Below are 20,672 nucleotides of genomic sequence, written 5' to 3'. Positions count from 1 at the left end.
GCACCAGATGCAAGATGGAGACAAATATTTGAGTACTGAAATAGAGGCAGAAGTGGATACATGGAGTTGGGTGATGGGTCATCATTGATCTCTGATGGAGCAAACCCAAATGACTGAGTGCCCTCCTTCCATCGCTAGATTTGGTCATTTCTTCCCCCCCCCCCCCCCCCCCCCAACACCTCTTCCCTCACCAAACAATTTCCTTCATTACCAACTTCACTGGTGAGGTTATGCAAGTTTTGTAATGTAATTCCATCCTGATCATGAGGCAGGCTTGGATTTTAAGACCATAAGTGCATAAGAGCAGAACTAGGCCATTCAGCCCATCGAGTCTTCCCAGCCATTTAATCATGAGCTGATCCATTTTCCCATTCATCCCCACTGCCTAGCCTTCTCCCCACTGCCTTGGCTAATCAAGAACCTATCAATCTCAAGGCCCAATGACCTGGCCTCCACAGTGGTCTGGGGCAACAAATTCCACAGATTTACCCCCCCTCTGGAGAAAGAAGTTCCTCCGCATCTCCGTTCAAAGTGTACGCCCTTCAATCCCGAAGTTGCGCCTTCGAGGCTCTCTCACCATGGGACACAGAATTTTTCCTCATTCTTCAGTAACAATCCAGGAGCTGGAGCCTGATCAGTGATGGTGAATTATCGAGAGTGAGGAACTGGATAGTTACTGGCTCACAATCAATTAAAAACATTTTTCTTTCTTTTGATGACCAATATACTCAATTCATGTGAGCAAAAATCAGTTAATTGCCAAGCATCTTTCAGGATCTCAGCTTTCACTGAATGGTTCCAATACTGAAGCACGCTGTTCATTCTCAATTCCTTGATGTCCAGTGATCTACCCTGGAGCCCTCCTGTTTCTCAGTGGTGTGGCCCCTTGGAGACATCGCATGAAAACACAGCATCATCTCTGCCCCATTACCAACTATCTTACCTCCCCTCTCTCTCCATCATGGCAAGTGGCTTGGCCAGCATCTGCATCAGAGTGGGCAGGAGGTTTCTCCAGCTGATGACTGGTGAGGCTGAAGCCGTTGGCTTTGTTTCCTGTCAACAACCCTGTACTTGATTCCGATTCCAACTTGGCTAACCTGCCCGGCCAACACCTGCACAGATGGTTCACATCCTTGGTGTATGGTTTCGCCTGGAGCTGAGCTGCAGACCACAAATCCAGGTGGTACCTGGGATAAGTTATTAAACAGAAACACATCAGCCATGAAACACTTTGTACAAGCTCAGGGATATAAACTTAACACTGGAAAAAGATCAGAGAAGATTTACAATTCGTGAAATGAAGGGATTAGCATGCGAGGAATGTTTGATGCCCTTGGACTCTATTCCTTGGTATTTAGAGGAATGAGAATCATGGAAGCATTTTGAATGTTGAAAGGCTTGGACAGAGTAGATGTGGCAAAGTTTTTTCCCATGGTAGGGGAGTCAAGGCCAAGTAGAACACAACTTCAGGATTGAAGGGCGCCCATTTAAAACAGAGATGCAGAGGAATTTCTTTAGCCAGAGACGGGTGAACTGCTGGAATTTGCTGCCATGGAGGCCCAACTATTGGGTTCTGGGGAGAAGGCAGAGAAGTGGGAGAATGGTGGAACGGACTCAACAGGCCGAATGGCCTACTTCTAATCTTAACTGCTAATGGCACATTAATGGAACGGAGCTTACAAAACCTAAAGTTGTTACATGCAGAGGATGAGTATAGAAGCAGAGGGTGAATGAAACCCAAGCAGAAGCTTCACAGGTCAAAAGGGGGATCTTCACTATGTTCATTGCCAGGGCAGCCCAGTTAGTCCCTCCCCTGCCTTTCCTGCATCTTGTCGAAAATCTGAAAACATAGACGTCTGATTCATAGGTGTAATCATCTCACTGAATCAGCAGAATTTGTGTTCCTGAGAATTTGACAAAAACAACATTAATCCTTTCTAACATGATTGAATAACCTCATGGAAACAATCAATCTTGGAATGCCGGATTCAGCCAGGTTGACATTTGCCTCAGGGACTGCCACTCCCAGCCACAGGGGATGTCAGTTATCACTGGAACAAAGACATGAAAGCCATCAAATTAATAGTTTAAATTTTGTAATGACTTCAGCAAAAAAAAATTGTTGCCCAAGCCTCAAGTTTGAACTTGACAAGTAACTTTAAAAAGAAGTACTTCTTTAATTGTTTCTCACAAAAGAGGGTTGGACCCCCTGAACAGGCTGGGTATAATTCACAACAAAGGAACCAACATAAATTGCTCTTTGGATGACAATAATATTGATTACTTTTGCATGCACAGACAAGAATATACAATATTTGGATTGTAGCGGCGGCCACACTGCTAACTGAAGGATTGTACAACCAGATGGGTTGAGTACAGTGAACAAAAACTGATATATTGCAGGCAGACCTGGGCTGAGAACCGCGCTGGGGGCCCCCGACGTCACCAGTGCGTCACATGGGTCCCCAAGTGCGGGCTTCTGAGCCCGGTGCCGAGGTCGGGAGGAAACCCCTGATGGCGCCATTTTGGCCGGCTGCCACCGCCACCCCCCCGCCGCCGTGTGCGTGACAAGCAGGGCCGATTTGCCTGCCTAATGGCATACCACCACACAGCCCCCCCCCCCCCACCCCAGAACCAGCGCCATTGTCCTATTTTGCCAGGCGGCCTCACTTCTTGGGTTGGGCCACAACTACTGGTTCGGTGGGGTTAAGGTGGACTGGCTTTAACCTGTCCACTGTAAACAGTTACCTCTTACCACAGATGTCCAGTGTAAAAGTGGATCCTGAATGCTGGACGACTTTGTATGGCCCTTCATATGGTCTTTGTAGAGGTGCTGTGGACGGGCCCCGCCTGATAAAAATGTATTCTGCAGAGTACAGCTCACTGTGGACATAAGAGGCCCGTGTGCTGTGTCCGGGCGGTGGTGGGGGTGTGAAGGAGTCCAACTGGGCCCAGAGGCAGGGAAGTAGACTGTGCAGTGATTGCTGGGGGGTTGTGAGATGGATTGACAAACTCACCGGGTAGGGCTAGCGGTGCACCGTAGACCAGCTCGGCTGATGACACCTATAGGTCTTCTTTGGGTGTCAAGCGGATGCCCAGGAGCACCCAAGGCAGCCTGTCCACCCAGACAGGGCTGGTGAGGCGGGCCATAACTGCCGACTTAAGGTGGCAGTGCAATCGCTTGACTAACCCATTGGCCTGTGGGTGATAGGCCATGGTGTGATGTAGTTCGATCCCCAGCCTGTTGGTGAGCTGTGCCCAGAGTGCAGAGGTGAACTGGGTGCCCCGACCACAGGTGGTTCAGGACGCTGAACCGGGCAACCCAACTGTTCAAAAGCACTTGGAAGCAGGAGTCCATGGAGGCATCTGGCATCGGGATTGCCTCGGGCTAACGAGTGATGAGGTCTACCACTGTGGTTACCTCGGGAAACGGGCAAGGGTCTGACGGTGTCCACATGTATGTGGCTGAACCATTCCTAGGGTCGACAAAGCTCTCCTGCGACAGTAACGGCTGGATGTCTTCAGGCAGATGGTCAAGGAAGATGCGCTCGAAGAGTGGGCAGTTGGTGTGATCATCCATGAGTGCGAGCATCTCGTCCATCAACTCAATTATTCTGTCCCCTAAGGCATCAAGGCGCAGCATCCAAGCAGCACGCTGGTGCCTGGAGAGGCCGAGGGAGCAGGTGAGCACCCACTTGATGGTGCCGCACTCATTTGGCAGTGGCCTGGTCCAGGGCAGCGACACATGGTAAAGATTGGTCGAATCCGATGAAATCTGGCGGAGGTGAAACTGAGCCTCTGCATGGCTGAACGGGGTCTCTGGGTCCTGAATCCAGAAGTTAGGAAGCTTGATGGCTATAGCGTTGATCAAAGGATCGTTCACGTTGGGTTCAAAGATGTTTGAACCTGTCGGGGTTACCAATTGTAGCGGCGGCCACACTGCTAACTGAAGAATCACACAACCAGACGGGTTGAGTTCAGTGAGCAAAAACTGATTTATTGCAGGCTGCCTGGCTGGTCTTATACTCCCAGCCTGGACCTGGCTGAGAACCATGCTGGGGGGCCCCGACGTCACCAGGACATCACGTGAGTCCCCAAGCACAGGCTTCTGAGCCCAGTGCTGAGGTTGGGAGGAAACCCCCAACGGCACCATTTTGACCGGCTGCGTAATAAGCAGGCCCGCTTCGCCTGCCTAATGGTGTACACCACAGGATTTTTTTTTTTAAACTCCTTCCCTATCATAATCCCTCAATTATCATTTTCCAAATGTACCCAATTGGCCTGAGGGATCTTTCTGTGCTCAACATTTTCTTGAAGTTTCCTGAGACTGAAGTGTGCTTACTCCAGATGATGTCCCTTATAATCCCAGACATCAGAGTAACCTCATACAGGCTAGTTTTACCTGGCCACAGAAAGTAAATAGAAAAGGAATGAATATGCTTAGCCTGGGAACTGGGTGACAAGGGCGAAGGAAGATTGCTCAGCTCCATTCAGGAAGTGCATTCAGAAATTACAATTGTTTTGCAATGGGCTCACTTTTCCACATCAAGCCCCATTCCTCACTTTCTCTTCAATTCACTGATGGCCAGATTATATTGTATTTACATTTCACCCAGTGCTTAGTGTAAGACATGGCGTTTTATTCAAAGCTTACAAAACAAAACTGAAGGTAAAGGTCACGTTAACAATTCAACTTTAAGTAAAGCAGTTATTAAAATAAAGAACTTGATATTAACTAGGTATGACAGGGTTGGCGGGGCTTGTGATTCCTCAACGCCAACATCTGGAGAGAGTGTCTGACCAGTGATATCAGCGACTACATCTAGAGGGAGTGTCTGACCAGTGATATCAGCGACTACATCTAGAGGGAGTGTCTGACCAGTGATATCAGCGACTACATCTGGAGGGAATGTCTGCATCTTGAACAACCAGTTCTGGGCATTGAACCGGACTCGGAATTGATGACAATACAATTGATTTGGAACTAAAATAATGAGTGCAGATAGAGGGGGAAGTCACACCTCAGGCTAGGAGGTGGCCAAGACTTGGCACAGTTCAGGGGCAAGAGGGTTTTTACTGGCACATTAGAGAACAAAGATAAGCGTATACAGAGCCGTTGTCATACCCACACTCCTGTTCGGCTCCGAATCATGGGTCCTCTACCGGCACCACCTACGGCTCCTAGAACGCTTCCACCAGCGTTGTCTCCGCTCCATCCTCAACATCCATTGGAGCGCTCACACCCCTAACGTCGAGGTACTCGAGATGGCAGAGGTCGACAGCATCGAGTCCACGCTGCTGAAGATCCAGCTGCGCTGGATGGGTCACGTCTCCAGAATGGAGGACCATCGCCTTCCCAAGATCGTATTATATGGCGAGCTCTCCACTGGCCACTGTGACAGAGGTGCACCAAAGAAAAGGTACAAGGACTGCCTAAAGAAATCTCTTGGTGCCTGCCACATTGACCACCGCCAGTGGGCTGATAACGCCTCAAACCGTGCATCTTGGCGCCTCACAGTTTGGCGGGCAGCAGCCTCCTTTGAAGAAGACCGCAGAGCCCACCTCACTGACAAAAGGCAAAGGAGGAAAAACCCAACACCCAACCCCAACCAACCAATTTTCCCTTGCAACCGCTGCAATCGTGTCTGCCTGTCCCGCATCGGACTGGTCAGCCACAAACGAGCCTGCAGCTGACGTGGACTTTTTTACCCCCCTCCATAAATCTTCGTCCGCGAAGCCAAGCCAAAGAAGAGAGAACAAGTCCAATTGCACAAGTACTAACCAACAAAACAGCATTCTCCAATCTTTGGTTCAAAACACACAGACACACAACCAGATATAACAGACAAGTATTCATATATATATAAATAAATAAATAGTTTCATAAATATGAGACTCTCAGATGGCTAGTGCAAGCAGTTCCTTTGGCCGTTCAGTATTCTCTCTCCCTGTGGGAAGAAGCTGATCCTCAGCCTGGTGGTGCTGGCTCTGATATTCCTGTATCTCTTCCCCAAAGGGAGCAGCTGATACTTCTACTGTGTGCGGAGTGGCAGCTGACCTCGACAATGTAGTGGAGGTTGGTCATTTCTGGTCCTTCTGAAGTCCAAAATCTGTAGAATGACTCATCATTGTTGCTGATGAGGCCAACTTTGAATGAGATTTTTAACACTCTCCCATTTCACTTCAGAGGCTTTGAATGACTGCGCTCAATTCACATTCTTCAGTCATGGAGCTCCCCCTGGTGTTAATGGAGTTGGAACATAGTACAGCACCAGGTCTTTCAGTCTGTGCTGATCGAGATATCCATGGAAACAGTGCATCTGCCTGCAAATGATCCATGTTCCATTCCCTGCCTGCCTGGCTAAATGCTACTGTCATAGTTGCTTCCATCACCTCTCCCAGCAGCATTTTCCATGAAAGCACCATCCTCCATGTGGAAAGCTTGCCTTGCAAATCTCCTTCAAACTTTCTCCCTCCCTCCCTCCTTCCTTCAACCTGTGCTCTTGAGTATTTCACATTTCCACGCTGGGAAAACGTCTGCTCTAAATATCCCACCCATGTCAGGTGACAAAGGTTTGTATTGGGGAACACTAGTGATCATAATACTTGGGTTAATTATGGAGAAGGTTAGAGCTGGGCCTGAGGTAGAGATTCTTGATCGGAACAAGGTTAATTTCGAGGAGATGAAAAAGGATTTAGAAAGCGTGGATTGGGATAATACATTTTCTGGGAAGGCTGCAACAGATAAATGGAAAGAGAACATTTTGAGAGTACAGAGTCAGTATGTCCCTGTGAGGATTAAACGAAAGGTTAGAAAATCCCTTCGTTTTCAAGAGATATTGGGAATTTGGTTTGGAGGAAGAGGGATGTGTACAATAAGTATATAGACAGCAGGGAATAAATAAGGTGGTTGAAGAATATAGAAAAGGCTAAAAGGGGAAAATTTTAAATGATTTTTTTTCTTCAGCTTCATGAAGGAATATTGATCCAGGTGAGGTAGGGAAATCTGGTAGTGAGGTCATGGATAATATACAGATTAATAAGGAAGTAGTTCTGGCTATTTTAAAGATAATACAGGCAAATAAATCTCCAGGTCATTAGCCACAGGGGAGATGCCAGAGGATTGGAGGATAGCTCATGTTGTTCCGCTGTTTAAGAAAGGTTCTAAAAGTAAACCAAGTAATTATGGTTAATCAGGGACTGATTAGGAATAGTCAGCATGGTTTTGTGCATGGTAGATCATGTTTAACAAATCAAATTTTTCAAGGTTATTAAGAAGTTGACAAAGGGAAGGCTGTGGATGTTGTCTCTATGGACTTTAGTAAGATCTTTGACAAGGTTCCACATGGATTCAACAATGGTTGAATGGGAAATGCCAGAGAGTAGTGGTTGAAAATTGTTTGTCAAATTGGAGGCCAGTGACTAGCTCAGTGCCTCAGGGATCAGTTTATATATGGTCTGAATGATAGGGTGGTAAATTGGATTAGTAAATATGCAGATGATACTAAGATTGGTGGTGTTGCGGACAGTGAAGGTTTTCAAAACTCCCAAAGATATAGCCCAGTTAGAAGAGTGGGCTGAAAGATGGCAGATGGAGTTTAATACTAATAAAATTGAGGTGCTACATTATGGTAGGAATAATCAACAACGGTCAAACAGTAGAACAAAGGGATTTCGGAAATCTGCTGAAGAAAATTCCATAGAAATTTGCTTCTCTCACTGACATCTCCAGATTGGTCCTATTTCCTTGGTCCATTACCAACCCCGCACCCCACCCCCCCTCCACATAACATATTCATCCACTTTGCTAAAACTACTGACTTTACCTCTCACACATCTTCCTCTTTTCCCTCCTCCTTATATCCATGTGTTATTAAGCTGTAACATGACCTCTTCTCTCCACAGCTGCTGCATGCTGGTCAAGTATCTATAGTACAATTTTCAATCATGAACCATCGAACATTACAGCACAAAAGAGGCCCTTCTAGTATGTGCCACACTTAAGTCTACTGAATCCCACTGAACTACACCCATCAATGTACATTTCTTAAATGTTAAAATTGAGCCCACATTCATTTCAGCTGGTCGCTCATTCCATACTCTTACCATTCTGTGTGCGGGAAAAAATTTCCCAATGTTTGCCTTAAACCTCTTCATCCTACTTACATTTACTCTATCTAGAAGAACGGAAAGCAGTCAGCTTCTCTGCCAGTAACACTTTGAAAATTTGCATTCTCAACATTACTCAGAAAAACATTTGAGACGGAGCTCAAGACTTTGTTGATTGAATAGTTTTACTCCCACCTGCAAGCAGTCCTGTACCTAGCCCACATATTCATGGCAAGGAAGCTCAAGTATCAGAAGTTGCTCAAGTGGCTTTATTATACATTATTAAAAAAAGGAAGAACAACAAAAGTTTAACATGTGATTTTAAAAGCAAGTACGAGCATTAGAAACCATGTCAAAAGTTAGCTGGGACAAAAGCAAGGTCAGGCTCAGGTACAGTCCACAAGTTAGAGCCTATCATTTTCTAGCAGGGTGTGGACCATTGTCTCAATTAGAACCCATGGACCTTGAGTTGTTCATCCTTAACAATGCCAACCTGCAAGACAAAAATGACAGGCCTTGGTATCAGAACTTCTTCCATCTTCCCAGACAAGTGCATTAGTCCATTACTGATCTCAGATTCAACCCAAACCCTTAATCCCAAGGTAGAGATCAGTATTGTGGACAGTAACTAGCACCAATCCATAGCCACTAGACCAATCCTCTCAATGAGATGTTGCTTTATAGATCAGAGCTCTTTTCGGCCTGAATAGCTCAAGATGTCAATAACAGTGGGAATTGTATGCAATACACCAAATCAATCCAAGAAGGTTTATATTTGCCATATTTACCAGGCAGACCAGAGTGAAAATTCCAAGGGTTTGTGCAAGTAGAAATTAGCTACAAGATCATCTTTATTAACACTATCACTCAAAACATTCCACACAGATAAGGTTAAATGAAAATGGCAATTATCCAAAGCACCAGTTACCTGCACCAGGAACTTGCAGATGTTCTTGCGCTGGTCTCCTTGAAGTTGAATCACCTCACCGTATTCGGGATGCTCAATCACAGTACCATTGCAGGCAAATTGCTGCAGGAAGGAAAACTTGCTATTAATGTCCATGTTCATTTCCATATTCTTATTCCCTCTTCAATCCCTGCAGATTCTTCCACTTATCTACACTTCAATTGCAGTTTACATTGGCAATGAGCCTACCAACCCAGATCTGTGTGTGGGGAGGAAACCAGTGAACCCAGGAAACTTCACAAGCAGCAGAGGTCAGGATCAAATTGATGGAGCAGTTCTAAAGTAATCTCACCTGCCTGGAAAACATTCAGCACCAAAACATGACCACAAATCAATAGCAAAGGTAAATGGGACAAAACTACAGAAAAGATCAAGCAAATCACGGACTCTTGGTATGTACACTCAGCAGGAGAGCAGCTCGTAAAACTGCTGGAATCACACATGGAGCTTCTAAATATCATTTAAATCCTCCTGTGTGATCACCTTTAATGTGGGGTCTGGAAATATAAGAGTATTGAATACAATTCCAGAGCAGCCTACCAGCTCTTGTATTCTGTCTCCACTAATAAGGAATAGCATTTATCCTTTTTAATCTGCAACCACACTAAGATTCTTTCTCCTCAACTCCATTTAATAGCCTCCCACATATTAGGGGTATCCTTGCTTTGCTGCACTTTATAAATGTGACTTCACTTTTGGAAAAAATTGTCTGCCCAAACAAAAGCCAGGCTATTGTACCAACAAAACAAACATAAATCAAGCAGCATATGTGGAAAAGGAACCAGTTAACTCAGTTCTAATGACCTTTAATGGCTTCTTTCCATACATGGTGCCTGTCTTGCTGAATACTTTGAACAGTTTCCAAAATGTGCACTTTGAACTCTACATCTATCTGAAGGCTAAACTTTCCGGAGCACACGCCACCACCAGCCTTTCTATCCGAAAAATCCCCCCCATCTCTTGATTTTAGGTTCAAACCATTAAAGCACCGCAAGTCCAATGTTAGTTGTCCAGCACCAACCTCCACAACCAAGTCTGACCTATAACCAGGCCACTGCATTATGAGTGAAACATCGACAAAGGATCCCCAATATAACGAGAGATAATACCCCCATGAAGAATTCCTCCATGGCCAGCATACAAAGCACTACACGTCTGGCACATTGTTTCTGCTACTGTGCAACGTCAATTGTCATTAGTAACTGTACAGAACATCAAGCAGGCACTTCTGCCTATCTTGTCTGTACTGACCATGATCCCCATTTAAACTCAACGTCTTATAATCAACACTCCAGGTAATATCGAAACAAACCTTCTCCAAACTTCCACATCCTTCCTGTAATTCAGCAACTAGAACAACACAATACACCAATTGTGGCCTTGCCAATTTTTTGTATAGCAGCAACAAGACTGAGTTAATACTTCAACAAATGAAAGCAACCATGCCATATGCCCTCCTTTGGCTGAGAGTGCTCACCTTTTTGAAGTGTTTGACAAGCTTCTTTTTGTCATACTCATCCGCAATGCCTTGGACAGTGGTGAGGCTTTTCCGACCATTCCTCTGTTGGATCCTTATGTGTATGTAGTCCCCAGTCCCAGAAGGGAGGAGATCTTCGCCCTTAAGTGCATCAGCAAAGGGATCTGTAACATTGAAGATGTTCAGTTAGAAATGAGTTTCCACGCAGAAAGTAGTGGGGGTGCGGAACGAGCTGAAGTAGTGAACATAGGCTCAATTTTCACATTTAAGAAAAATCTGTACAAGTATATAGATGGGAGGGGCATGGACTTTGTATAGGTCAGTGGTACAAGGCAGTGGAGGTGGGCTCCACTGAGCCCACCTCACTGACAAAAGGCAAAGGAGGAAAAACCCAACACCCAACCCCAACCAACCAATTTTCCCTTGCAACCGCTGCAATCGTGTCTGCCTGTCCCGCATCGGACTGGTCAGCCACAAACGAGCCTGCAGCTGACGTGGACTTTTTTTACCCCCTCCATAAATCTTCGTCCGCGAAGCCAAGCCAAAGAAAGACAAGGCAGTGGAGGGGAGGGAGGGAAAGGGGTGGAAAAAAGAACTGTCTAAATTTAATGAGAAACTTTTGTACATATTTTGGTTGATATGGTTCATAGTGTGAAAATTTTTTTTAAAACAGACGAAAAGGGTCAAAGACCCTTTTTCTGTATGTAAATGTTCTATGCATCTTTAAATCATTTTTAAAACTGGACAGTGGGGAAAGAGTTGGAAACCTCTTTGGAGAAGATTCATCTCTGGAACAAAGGATGAAATCTAAACTGGACAATAGGCCATCTCAGCACAAGTAAAAATATCAAAATACTGATATTCCTTTGCTTGAGGTTCAGCTCCGCTCCCCGTCCCCCCTCCCCGCCCCTCCTCCCCCACTTCCCCCGCCCCTCCTCCCCCACTTCCCCCGCCCCTCCTCCCCCACTTCCCCCGCCCCTCCTCCCCCACTTCCCCGCCCCTCCTCCCCCACTTCCCCCGCCCCTCCTCCCCCACTTCCCCCGCCCCTCCTCCCCCACTTCCCCCGCCCCTCCTCCCCCACTTCCCCCGCCCCTCCTCCCCCACTTCCCCGCCCCTCCTCCCCCCACTTCCCCCGTCCCTCCTCCCCCTCCCTCCTCCCCCACTTCCCCTCCCTCCTCCCCCACTTCCCCCGTCCCTCCTCCCCCACTTCCCCTCCCTCCTCCCCCACTTCCCCTCCCTCCTCCCCCACTTCCCCTCCCTCCTCCCCCACTTCCCCTCCCTCCTCCCCCACTTCCCCTCCCTCCTCCCCCACTTCCCCTCCCTCCTCCCCCACTTCCCCTCCCTCCTCCCCCACTTCCCCTCCCTCCTCCCCCACTTCCCCTCCCTCCTCCCCCACTTCCCCTCCCTCCTCCCCCACTTCCCCTCCCTCCTCCCCCACTTCCCCTCCCTCCTCCCCCACTTCCCCTCCCTCCTCCCCCACTTCCCCTCCCTCCTCCCCCACTTCCCCTCCCTCCTCCCCCACTTCCCCTCCCTCCTCCCCCACTTCCCCTCCCTCCTCCCCCACTTCCCCTCCCTCCTCCCCCACTTCCCCTCCCTCCTCCCCCACTTCCCCTCCCTCCTCCCCCACTTCCCCTCCCTCCTCCCCCACTTCCCCTCCCTCCTCCCCCACTTCCCCTCCCTCCTCCCCCACTTCCCCTCCCTCCTCCCCCACTTCCCCTCCCTCCTCCCCCACTTCCCCTCCCTCCTCCCCCACTTCCCCTCCCTCCTCCCCCACTTCCCCTCCCTCCTCCCCCACTTCCCCTCCCTCCTCCCCCACTTCCCCTCCCTCCTCCCCCACTTCCCCTCCCTCCTCCCCCACTTCCCCTCCCTCCTCCCCCACTTCCCCTCCCTCCTCCCCCACTTCCCCTCCCTCCTCCCCCACTTCCCCTCCCTCCTCCCCCACTTCCCCTCCCTCCTCCCCCACTTCCCCTCCCTCCTCCCCCACTTCCCCGTCCCCCTCCCCCACTTCCCCGTCCCCCCTCCCCCACTTCCCCGTCCCCCCTCCCCCACTTCCCCGTCCCCTCTCCCCCACTTCCCCGTCCCTTCTCCCCCACTTCCCCGTCCCTTCTCCCCCACTTCCCCGTCCCTTCTCCCCCACTTCCCCCGTCCCCGCCTTCCAAACGCCGGGCTATGCTTCCCCCCGCCCCCGCGCCGACTGACCGAAGCTCAGCAGGTTCTGGCAGGTGGACATGCGCTGTCGCGGTGGGTTTACGTGCGAGAACGTCAAGTGAACTCCGACTCGTTTACTCCGGCTGGCCGGCTCCCTTATATAGACAACACGCACGCTGCGTCTGACGTCAACAAAGAGGCTTGCGTCACAGCGCGCTGACCTCAGCGGTCCTATTGCGCCCAGAAATGGCCCGAGGGAGTGAGTGGGGGCGATGACGGGGTTTCGGTCAGGGTTGGTGCTTCCCGGTCCTGAGCAGCGGGCGGGGAGACCGGGAATCTCGCCAGCGAGCCGTCGCCGGCCTCCTGCAAACCAAAAAGCCGAAGTGGTGGGATTGAAACCAGAAAAGAGTCAGCAGGTCGGGCAGCGTCTGAAGTGGGTGGGGGGGAGAGAGACCTGTCATTGAACAGGGACATCTGCAGAATCCGATGTATTGCCAGAGTACATACATTGGCATCACATACAGCCCTGAGATTCCTTTTTCCTGCTGGCGCAGAAGAATTGCCACAAATTGATAACGCAAAATGAAACTAATCACATGTAAACCAACAAATTATTGAGAAATCTCCCAGTCTTGCAAGCCTCAGTGAGGACAATACCCTCCCATGCCTCCCTCTAGAATGCACCTCATCTGGATTTAGATCACTAATCTGCTGTGGCTACGTCTATATCTTGTAACTTCCTCCTGACACATGTGGCACTTTTCACCCTGCTCTGGTTCTGGAAGGCAGACTCCCACTTCTTGTTCAAGGGAACCTAAGGATGGGTTATAAATGTTGGCCTTCTCCCCCACTTCCCCGTCCCTTCTCCCCCACTTCCCTGTCCCTCCTCCCCCTCCTCCCCGTCCCTTCTCCCCCACTTCCCCCGTCCCCGCCCCTCCTCCCCGTCCCTTCTCCCCCACTTCCCCGTCCCTTCTCCCCCTCCTCCCTGCCCCTTCTCCCCCACTTCCCTCATCCCTGTCCCTTCTCCCCCACTTCCCCGTCCCTTCTCCCCCTCCTCCCTGCCCCTTCTCCCCCACTTCCCTCGTCCCCGTCCCTTCTCCCCCACTTCCCCCGTCCCCGCTCCTCCTCCCTTCTCCCCCACTTCCCCCGTCCCCGCTCCTCCCCGTCCCTTCTCCCCCACTTCCCCGTCCCAACAGAACCTAGATTAAAAAATAGGTCCCATTATCCAGGGATGGGAGAGATTTCCACAATCAGATTTCCCTATCTTGTAGAGGAAGTTCTTTCTGATTCCTTCTGCCTATCTTGTTCTGAAGTTGGCGCCAAAGGAAATAGCTTGTCGGTGTTTGCCATGCGGAATCCTTTTAATCTACAGATCATAATCGTACCCATTCATCATAATCTACACTTCACATCCAGCAAGAAAAACTGCCAACTTCATGAAACTTGTATACTCACCTCTGCCAAGCCTATTTCTGCAAAACTGCAATCTTGCTACCATAGTATCTGTTGAAACAAATTTGCTGAACTCTAAATCAAGTTTCTTGATTTCTATATTAAACAAATGTCTATAAACCCCTCCACCATCAGACTCCTCAACAACAAACTCAATCAGGAACTCATTGAAGGACTTTTACTTTTGCACTTTATTGATTTTATTTTCTATCTCTGTATTGCAGTCAGTTAGTTTACAAACTGTGGCACGGTTGGTGTAGCGGTTAGTGCAATGCCATTACAGCGCCAGTGATCGGGACCAGGGTTTGAATCCCATGCTGTCTGTAAGGAGTTTGTACGTTCTCCCCATGTCTGTGTGGGTTTTCCCCAGGGGCTCCAGTTTCCTCCCACCGTTCAAAACATATCAGGGGTGTAGGGTAATTTGGTTCAGAGGGTACAGGCTCCAAGAAAGCAGCAGTCTAAAGGAGAGCACCCACAAACCACCTCCCCCCTCACCCCACACATGAGACAGAGAAGCCTGTGAGAGAAAGCAGGGCAGGAAACAAGGGCGTGGGGCTCGGCAGTCAAAGGCTTCAGACCTGGCCAGATTGCTGGTGACTGACCTCTTGGGACCAGTGTGGTGTAGATTGCGGAGGGTTGTGTGACCCTCCGTGTGGAACCTGGTGGGAATGTGGATTGCAGAAGGTCGTGTAACCTCTCCTTCTGAAACCGAGTCACCACACCTGTCAATCAAGGTCAAGTCTTGCCCTAAGGTCAGTGAACACCTGATCATCGGCCCCTTTAATTGCCTCATCGATACCTGGGCCGGACTCTCCCTCCGATGGAGAGACTATTAAGCCCTCCATGTATGAGCCACCTGCCTCTTCTGGGACGAACGCCAGCTCCACTCCAGGTTATGAACCATGGCTACCACAAGAGAGTGTGCGCAGACAAAGGGTTGGAAGCTGCAGTATTGAGTATCAAGAAATTACTGTCCCTAGTTTAGATTAGAGTCTTGCCTGCCAGAGACATTAAGTTGTGGTGGGTATTGTATGTTGTAGCTTTCTATCAGCAAGTGGTTGTGAGTGTGTCATTTAATCCAGTCTTTTACCCCTGTGTGACTCCCCTCTGCATGTAAATAAAAACTACTGTTCAAGCAGCCTGTGATCAGATTCGTTGCCCTTGGGGCCCGTCACACACACAAAACAACCAGGTGTGGGGATCAGGATATGCAGGGGTGCCGATAGCAAGCAGGGCTCCTGAAGGGCCTCAGGCACTGACAGTTTGTTAATCACTTTGACCCTTAGGAATCAGGGGCTGAGGGCAGTGCTTCACTTGGGTTCACCGCTGGACCAAACAAGAAGCCGTGTTGCTATGGAGGTTAGGCAGGAGGTGACAGCATCAAAGGATCTGGTGGGATCCAACAACACTCGGTTTATCTGAGGGGACTCTCATTTGCTTCTCTTGTCTTGCTAGGGGCACTGGATTTGTGGCATCTCTTTGCGTGTCTTTATAGTCAAACAAAAGAAAGTGGCAAGTTGAACTGTCATGTTGCAGTGGATTAACTGTCATGTTGCAGTGGATTGGGGAATGGCTGGGTGTCAGTGACAGCGCTTCCACCTCTGGGTCACAACTTACTAGTTCAATGCATGTCACACATAATCCTATGCCACTACATCCAAAGTTTCTGCACTGAGCAGTGTAAGGATTATTCATGGGTTGTAGTCAATGAGGGACAGAGCGGAAGGAGTAGAGCTGTGGTTTGGGCTTCAGCCAAACTGAACTGAATGCTGGCAAGCACTGTTCATGACCTCTGACCTGTCTGACTGCCTGCAGGAGAGATCAGGATCCAGTCATGGTAACTGCTCCTTGCATTCATGCCTAAAACAGGCAGATCCCAGGCTGGAGGAACTCAGCCAAACTTGCAGCTTCCATAGGAAGTAAAGATAGATTTTTAACATTTCGGGCCTGAATCCTTCTTCAAGGTATTGGCGATGGGGAGCAGTGAGAGAACTCCCTTCAAAAAGAGGAGGAGAACTTCATCAGGGCAGGCATCTCTTGAAGAGATTTCATCGTGGAGCAACTGAATGGAGTAGAACAGTGCCTTTAAACGTTGGTGATGTATCTTTGCCTTTGCTCCATAAAGGCATTGTTTGAGCTGCTGAGTTTCTCCAGCATTTGTGTGTTTTTTTCACTTAACCACGGTGTCAAAAGAATCCTGTGTTTTACCACCGGAGTGAAACATGAAAGACTGCGGATGCTATGATTGTAGTGAAAACAGAGACGCTGGAGGAACTCAGCCAGTCTTGCAGTGTTCATAGGAAGCCCCTAGACAAGACCAAATCAAACCTTGACTGCTGCCAGAAATTCATCGAGTCAATGAAAGCTGTAGGTTGATCTGCTGGGTCTTGTGGTGTGAGATGACCACAAGCAAAAGCTCCAACTGGCATATCCCAGGCTGCAGAAGTAGGGATGCTCTGAGGTTCTGTGGTGAAGGACCACATTCTCCAGTCCTTCTGCCACAGCCCTTTGCAACAGGTTCTCAAATTTGTTGTTGATGGAATGTTTGGGGCTGTTGTACAAACAGTAAATTCAGTACAAACACATGAAAATGCTGGAGGAACTCAGCTGGTCTTTCAGAGACAAAGATGTATTGGGGGCCTAAGCCCTTCTTCAAGAAAAAAGCAAATAATTTTTTCTAATGGAATACATTTATTCATTTCTATATACCATTGTTGTATTTTCAAATTATCTTCCAATTTCCAGGTTGACATAATACATTTTTTTGCTACGGCTAGGGCTATCTTGACAAATCTTTTTTGTGCATCTTCCAAGTCAATTCCAAATTCTTTATTTTTTATGTTACTTAGGAGAAAGATCTCTGGATTCTTTGGTATATTGTTTTCTGTTATTTTATTTAATATCTGATTGAGATCATCCCAAAATTTTTCTACTCTCTCACATGTCCAGATTGCATGAATTGTTGTTCCCCTTTCTTTTTTACATCGAAAACATCTATCAGATACTGTTGGGTCCCATTTATTTAACTTTTGCGGTGTAATGTATAGTCTGTGTAACCAATTATATTGTATCATACGCAGCCTCGTATTTATTGTATTTCTCATCGTTCCATGTATGTTGTACCAATTTTTCGTCCCATTTATATAATATGTGTTCAGGTATCTTTTCCCCTATTTTATCTAATTCTAGTCTCGTCCAGTCTGGTTTTTCCCTTGTTTGATAAAAATCTGATAGGTACCTTAATTGTGCGGCTCTATAATAATTTTTGAAGTTTGGCAATTGTAAGCCTCCTTGTTTATACCATTCTGTTATATAGTTTAAGAAATAATATTGAAATATTCGAACAAGTATGGGAGCCTTACATTAAATACAATAGCGAAAACCTACCGGGAACAAACATTACCTAAGTTGATGGAAGGAGAAGAAAAGAAAAGAATGGACTCAGTAGAATTTCTGGTGTATTTTTGTTGAATGACAACATTGTCTAACTGAATTAATGCAACCTAGATTGTATACCTAAAATGGATGAGAGGGGGGGGGGTGGGGGGGTGGCTTGGGAGGAGGGAGGGGGGAGGGAGAAAAAGTCACTGTAAATGTGTGGAAAAGAAAAAGTGTATATCATGGCTATTGTGATTTATGGTGTGAAAAATAAAAAATTTAAAAAATAAAAAAAAAAAGCAAATAATAATTAAAATGAGCAAAGAACAGAAAATCTCAGAACAGAGACAGTACTGGGTGGGGGGAGGAGTCCAGACCAACAATAGGTGTTCATTGGATAAGATAAGGGAAGAGGTGATTATGTCTGTGCGAATGAGACAGGGAAAAGGAAGAGACAGAACTAGGGAAAGGCGATAGGGTGCATTTAATGAAAGCTGGAGGTCGATATTAATGCCATCTGGTTGGAGAGTGCCCAGTCGGAAGATGAGGTGTTGTTCCTCCGATTTTCAGGTGGTCTTAATCTGGCATTGCATGAGACCAATGAGAAACGTGTCTGCAAGGGACTGGTATGGGGAATGGAAATGGGTGGTCACTGGGAGAGCCACGCTATTGTGATGGACAGAGCCGAGGTGCCAATGGGAGAGGTCTGAAGAAAGTGTGGCTGGGTGGAATGAGTCTTTAATGTTTTGGCTGTTTTTCTGAAGCAGTGGAGGTGTAGATGAAGGGGAAAGGGTGTGTGAAGGAAGAGAGGGGTGTGTGTGTGTGATGGAGGGGAGGGGATGTGATGAAGGGGAGGGGTGTGTAATGGAGAGGAGGGGTGTTTGATGGAGGGGAGGGGTATGATGAAGGGGAGAGGGGTGTGTGATGGAGGAGAGGGGTGTGTGATGGAGGGGAGGGGTGTGTGATGGAGGGAAGGGTGTGTGAGATGGAGGGGAGGGGTGTGTGATGGAGGGGAGGGGTGTGTGATGAAGGGGGAGGGGTGTGTGAGATGGAGGGGAAGGGTGTGATGAAGGGGGAAGGGAAGTGTGATGGAGGGGAGGGGTGTGATGGAGGGGATGGGTGTGATGAAGGGGGAGGGGTGTGTGATGGAGGAGAGGGGTGTGTGATGGAGGGGATGGGTGTGATGAAGGGGGGAGGGGTGTGTGATGGAGGAGAGGGCTGTGTAATGAAGGGGGAGGGGTGTGTGATGGAGAGGAGGGGTGTGTGATGGAGGTGAGGGGTGTGATGAAGGGAGGAGGGGTGTGTGATGGAGGGGAGGGGTGTGTGATGGAGGGGATGGGTGTGATGAAGGGGGGAGGGGTGTGTGATGGAGGAGATGGGTGTGTGATGAAGGGGGAGGGGTGTGTGATGGAGAGGAGGGATGTGTGATGGAGGGGAGGGGTGTGATGAAGGGGGAGGGGTGTGTGTACATCTGTAAATGGTACTTTTATATATGACAATAAACTCATGTCAACAAACTAAACACTCCAAGAGTGGGAATCCTGTCTTGCGAATGATTGTGTTTGTTGGAGGTCAATCATCCACCCCAGGACATCACTGCAGTATAGTTTGAGCATCCAGCCATCTTCATAAACTGACTCTCCTGGACAACAGTCCCTCACACATTAACCCACAATAGGAGACAGTCCATGCACTGTCCCATACACGCTGACCCTCACTGGGGGAGGGTCAGTGTGTATGGGACCAACCCCCAACGAGGGTCAGTACAACACACTGTCCGTCATTAGGATACTGCCCCAAACCTACTGACCGAATGGAAGCAGTGAAATGAACAAATGGTGAAAGGAGAATTGATCAGTTCCGCCATCTGCCGATATCAGGTTAATCCCACCAAAGCATGTCAGACAGTGGTGGATCTATTTCTAAAGCAGAGATGTTGCTGATCTGAGGACTGTCTGACCTTGCAGTGTCTCTCTAGAACTGTCGGGAATAGGCTGAGCAACAGCTCATGTGGTAGAGACTCTGTGTACAGTATGTGAGTTCAGAGATTATGAAAGTCTGAAGACTGCCATTCTGTGGTAACCTCATTAATGGGGAAATAGCTCTAGCCGTAGCAAAAAAATGTATTATGTCAACCTGGAAATTGGAAGATAATTTGAAAATACAACAATGGTATATAGAAATGAATAAATGTATTCCATTAGAAAAAATAACATATAGTTTAAGAAATAATATTGAAATATTCGAACAAATATGGGAGCCTTACATTAAATACAATAGCGAAAACCTACCGGGGACAATCATTACCTAAGTTAACAGAAGGAAAAGGAAATGAAAAGAATGGACTCAGTGGAATTTCTGGTGTATTTTTATTGAATGACAACATTGTCTGACTGGTTTAATGTATCCTAGATTTTATACCTTAAATGGACGGGAGGGGGGAGGTGGGGAGGGTGGGAGGGGAGGAGGGAGGGGGGAGGGGGAGAAAATGACATTGTATATGTGTGAAAAGGAAAAAATGTGTATCATGGTTAATGTGATTTATGGTGTGAAAAATAAAAAATTATAAAAAAATTTAAAAAAAGACATGACAAAAAAAAAAAGTTGGGAGTCCTAGTGGTGTGGCTGAGTGAAGGTGCCGATGTAGCATTTCTTCCCGCCCAGTAGTCATACAATAAACAAGGGGAAATACAGACATGGGCAAGGTACGGTCAGTCTGAGATAATTAAAAGCAGGAGAATCAGTGCAGATCGGTAACAACATCATCAGGTGCATTTCAAGGATGTGTGCTTAGCCCACTACTCTACTCTCTACACTCATGACTGGGTGGCTAGACATAATTCAAATGCCATCTACAAATTTGCCAAAGACACCATGGTTGTCAGCAGAATGAGAGCAATGAGGGAGTGTAATAGTATCACAACAACATCCTTGTACTCAATGTTAGCAAAACTAAGGAACTGACTGAGGACCTCAGGAAGGGGAAATCAGGAGAACATGGCCCAGTCCTTATCAAGGGGTCAGCAGTGGAGAGGGTAAGGAACTTTAAGTTCCTGGGTGTGAACATTTATCCTGGGGCCATCATGTCAATGCAATCATAAATAAGGCAAGCCAGAGACTGTATTTGGTGGAGTTTGAAGA

At 47.8% G+C, this 20,672-nt stretch overlaps 1 protein-coding gene across 1 annotated transcript; it reads right to left on the bottom strand.

The window, feature by feature from the left end:
• Positions 1-8,355: 8,355 nt before the first annotated feature.
• LOC138747672 (eukaryotic translation initiation factor 1b-like) lies at positions 8,356-12,861 on the bottom strand. Its single transcript, XM_069907156.1, has 4 exons — positions 12,753-12,861; positions 10,554-10,717; positions 9,038-9,139; positions 8,356-8,602 (listed from the first exon to the last, which is right to left on the bottom strand). The coding sequence occupies exons 1-4, from the start codon at positions 12,781-12,783 to the stop codon at positions 8,558-8,560; spliced, it is 342 nt and encodes a 113-aa protein (XP_069763257.1). The 5' UTR covers positions 12,784-12,861; the 3' UTR covers positions 8,356-8,557.
• Between the last annotated feature and the right edge of the window lie 7,811 nt (positions 12,862-20,672).

The sequence above is a fragment of the Narcine bancroftii genome, chromosome 12 (assembly GCF_036971445.1).
Source record: "Narcine bancroftii isolate sNarBan1 chromosome 12, sNarBan1.hap1, whole genome shotgun sequence".
NCBI lineage: Eukaryota > Metazoa > Chordata > Chondrichthyes > Torpediniformes > Narcinidae > Narcine > Narcine bancroftii.
This window is presented reverse-complemented; position numbering and strand designations above follow the sequence as displayed.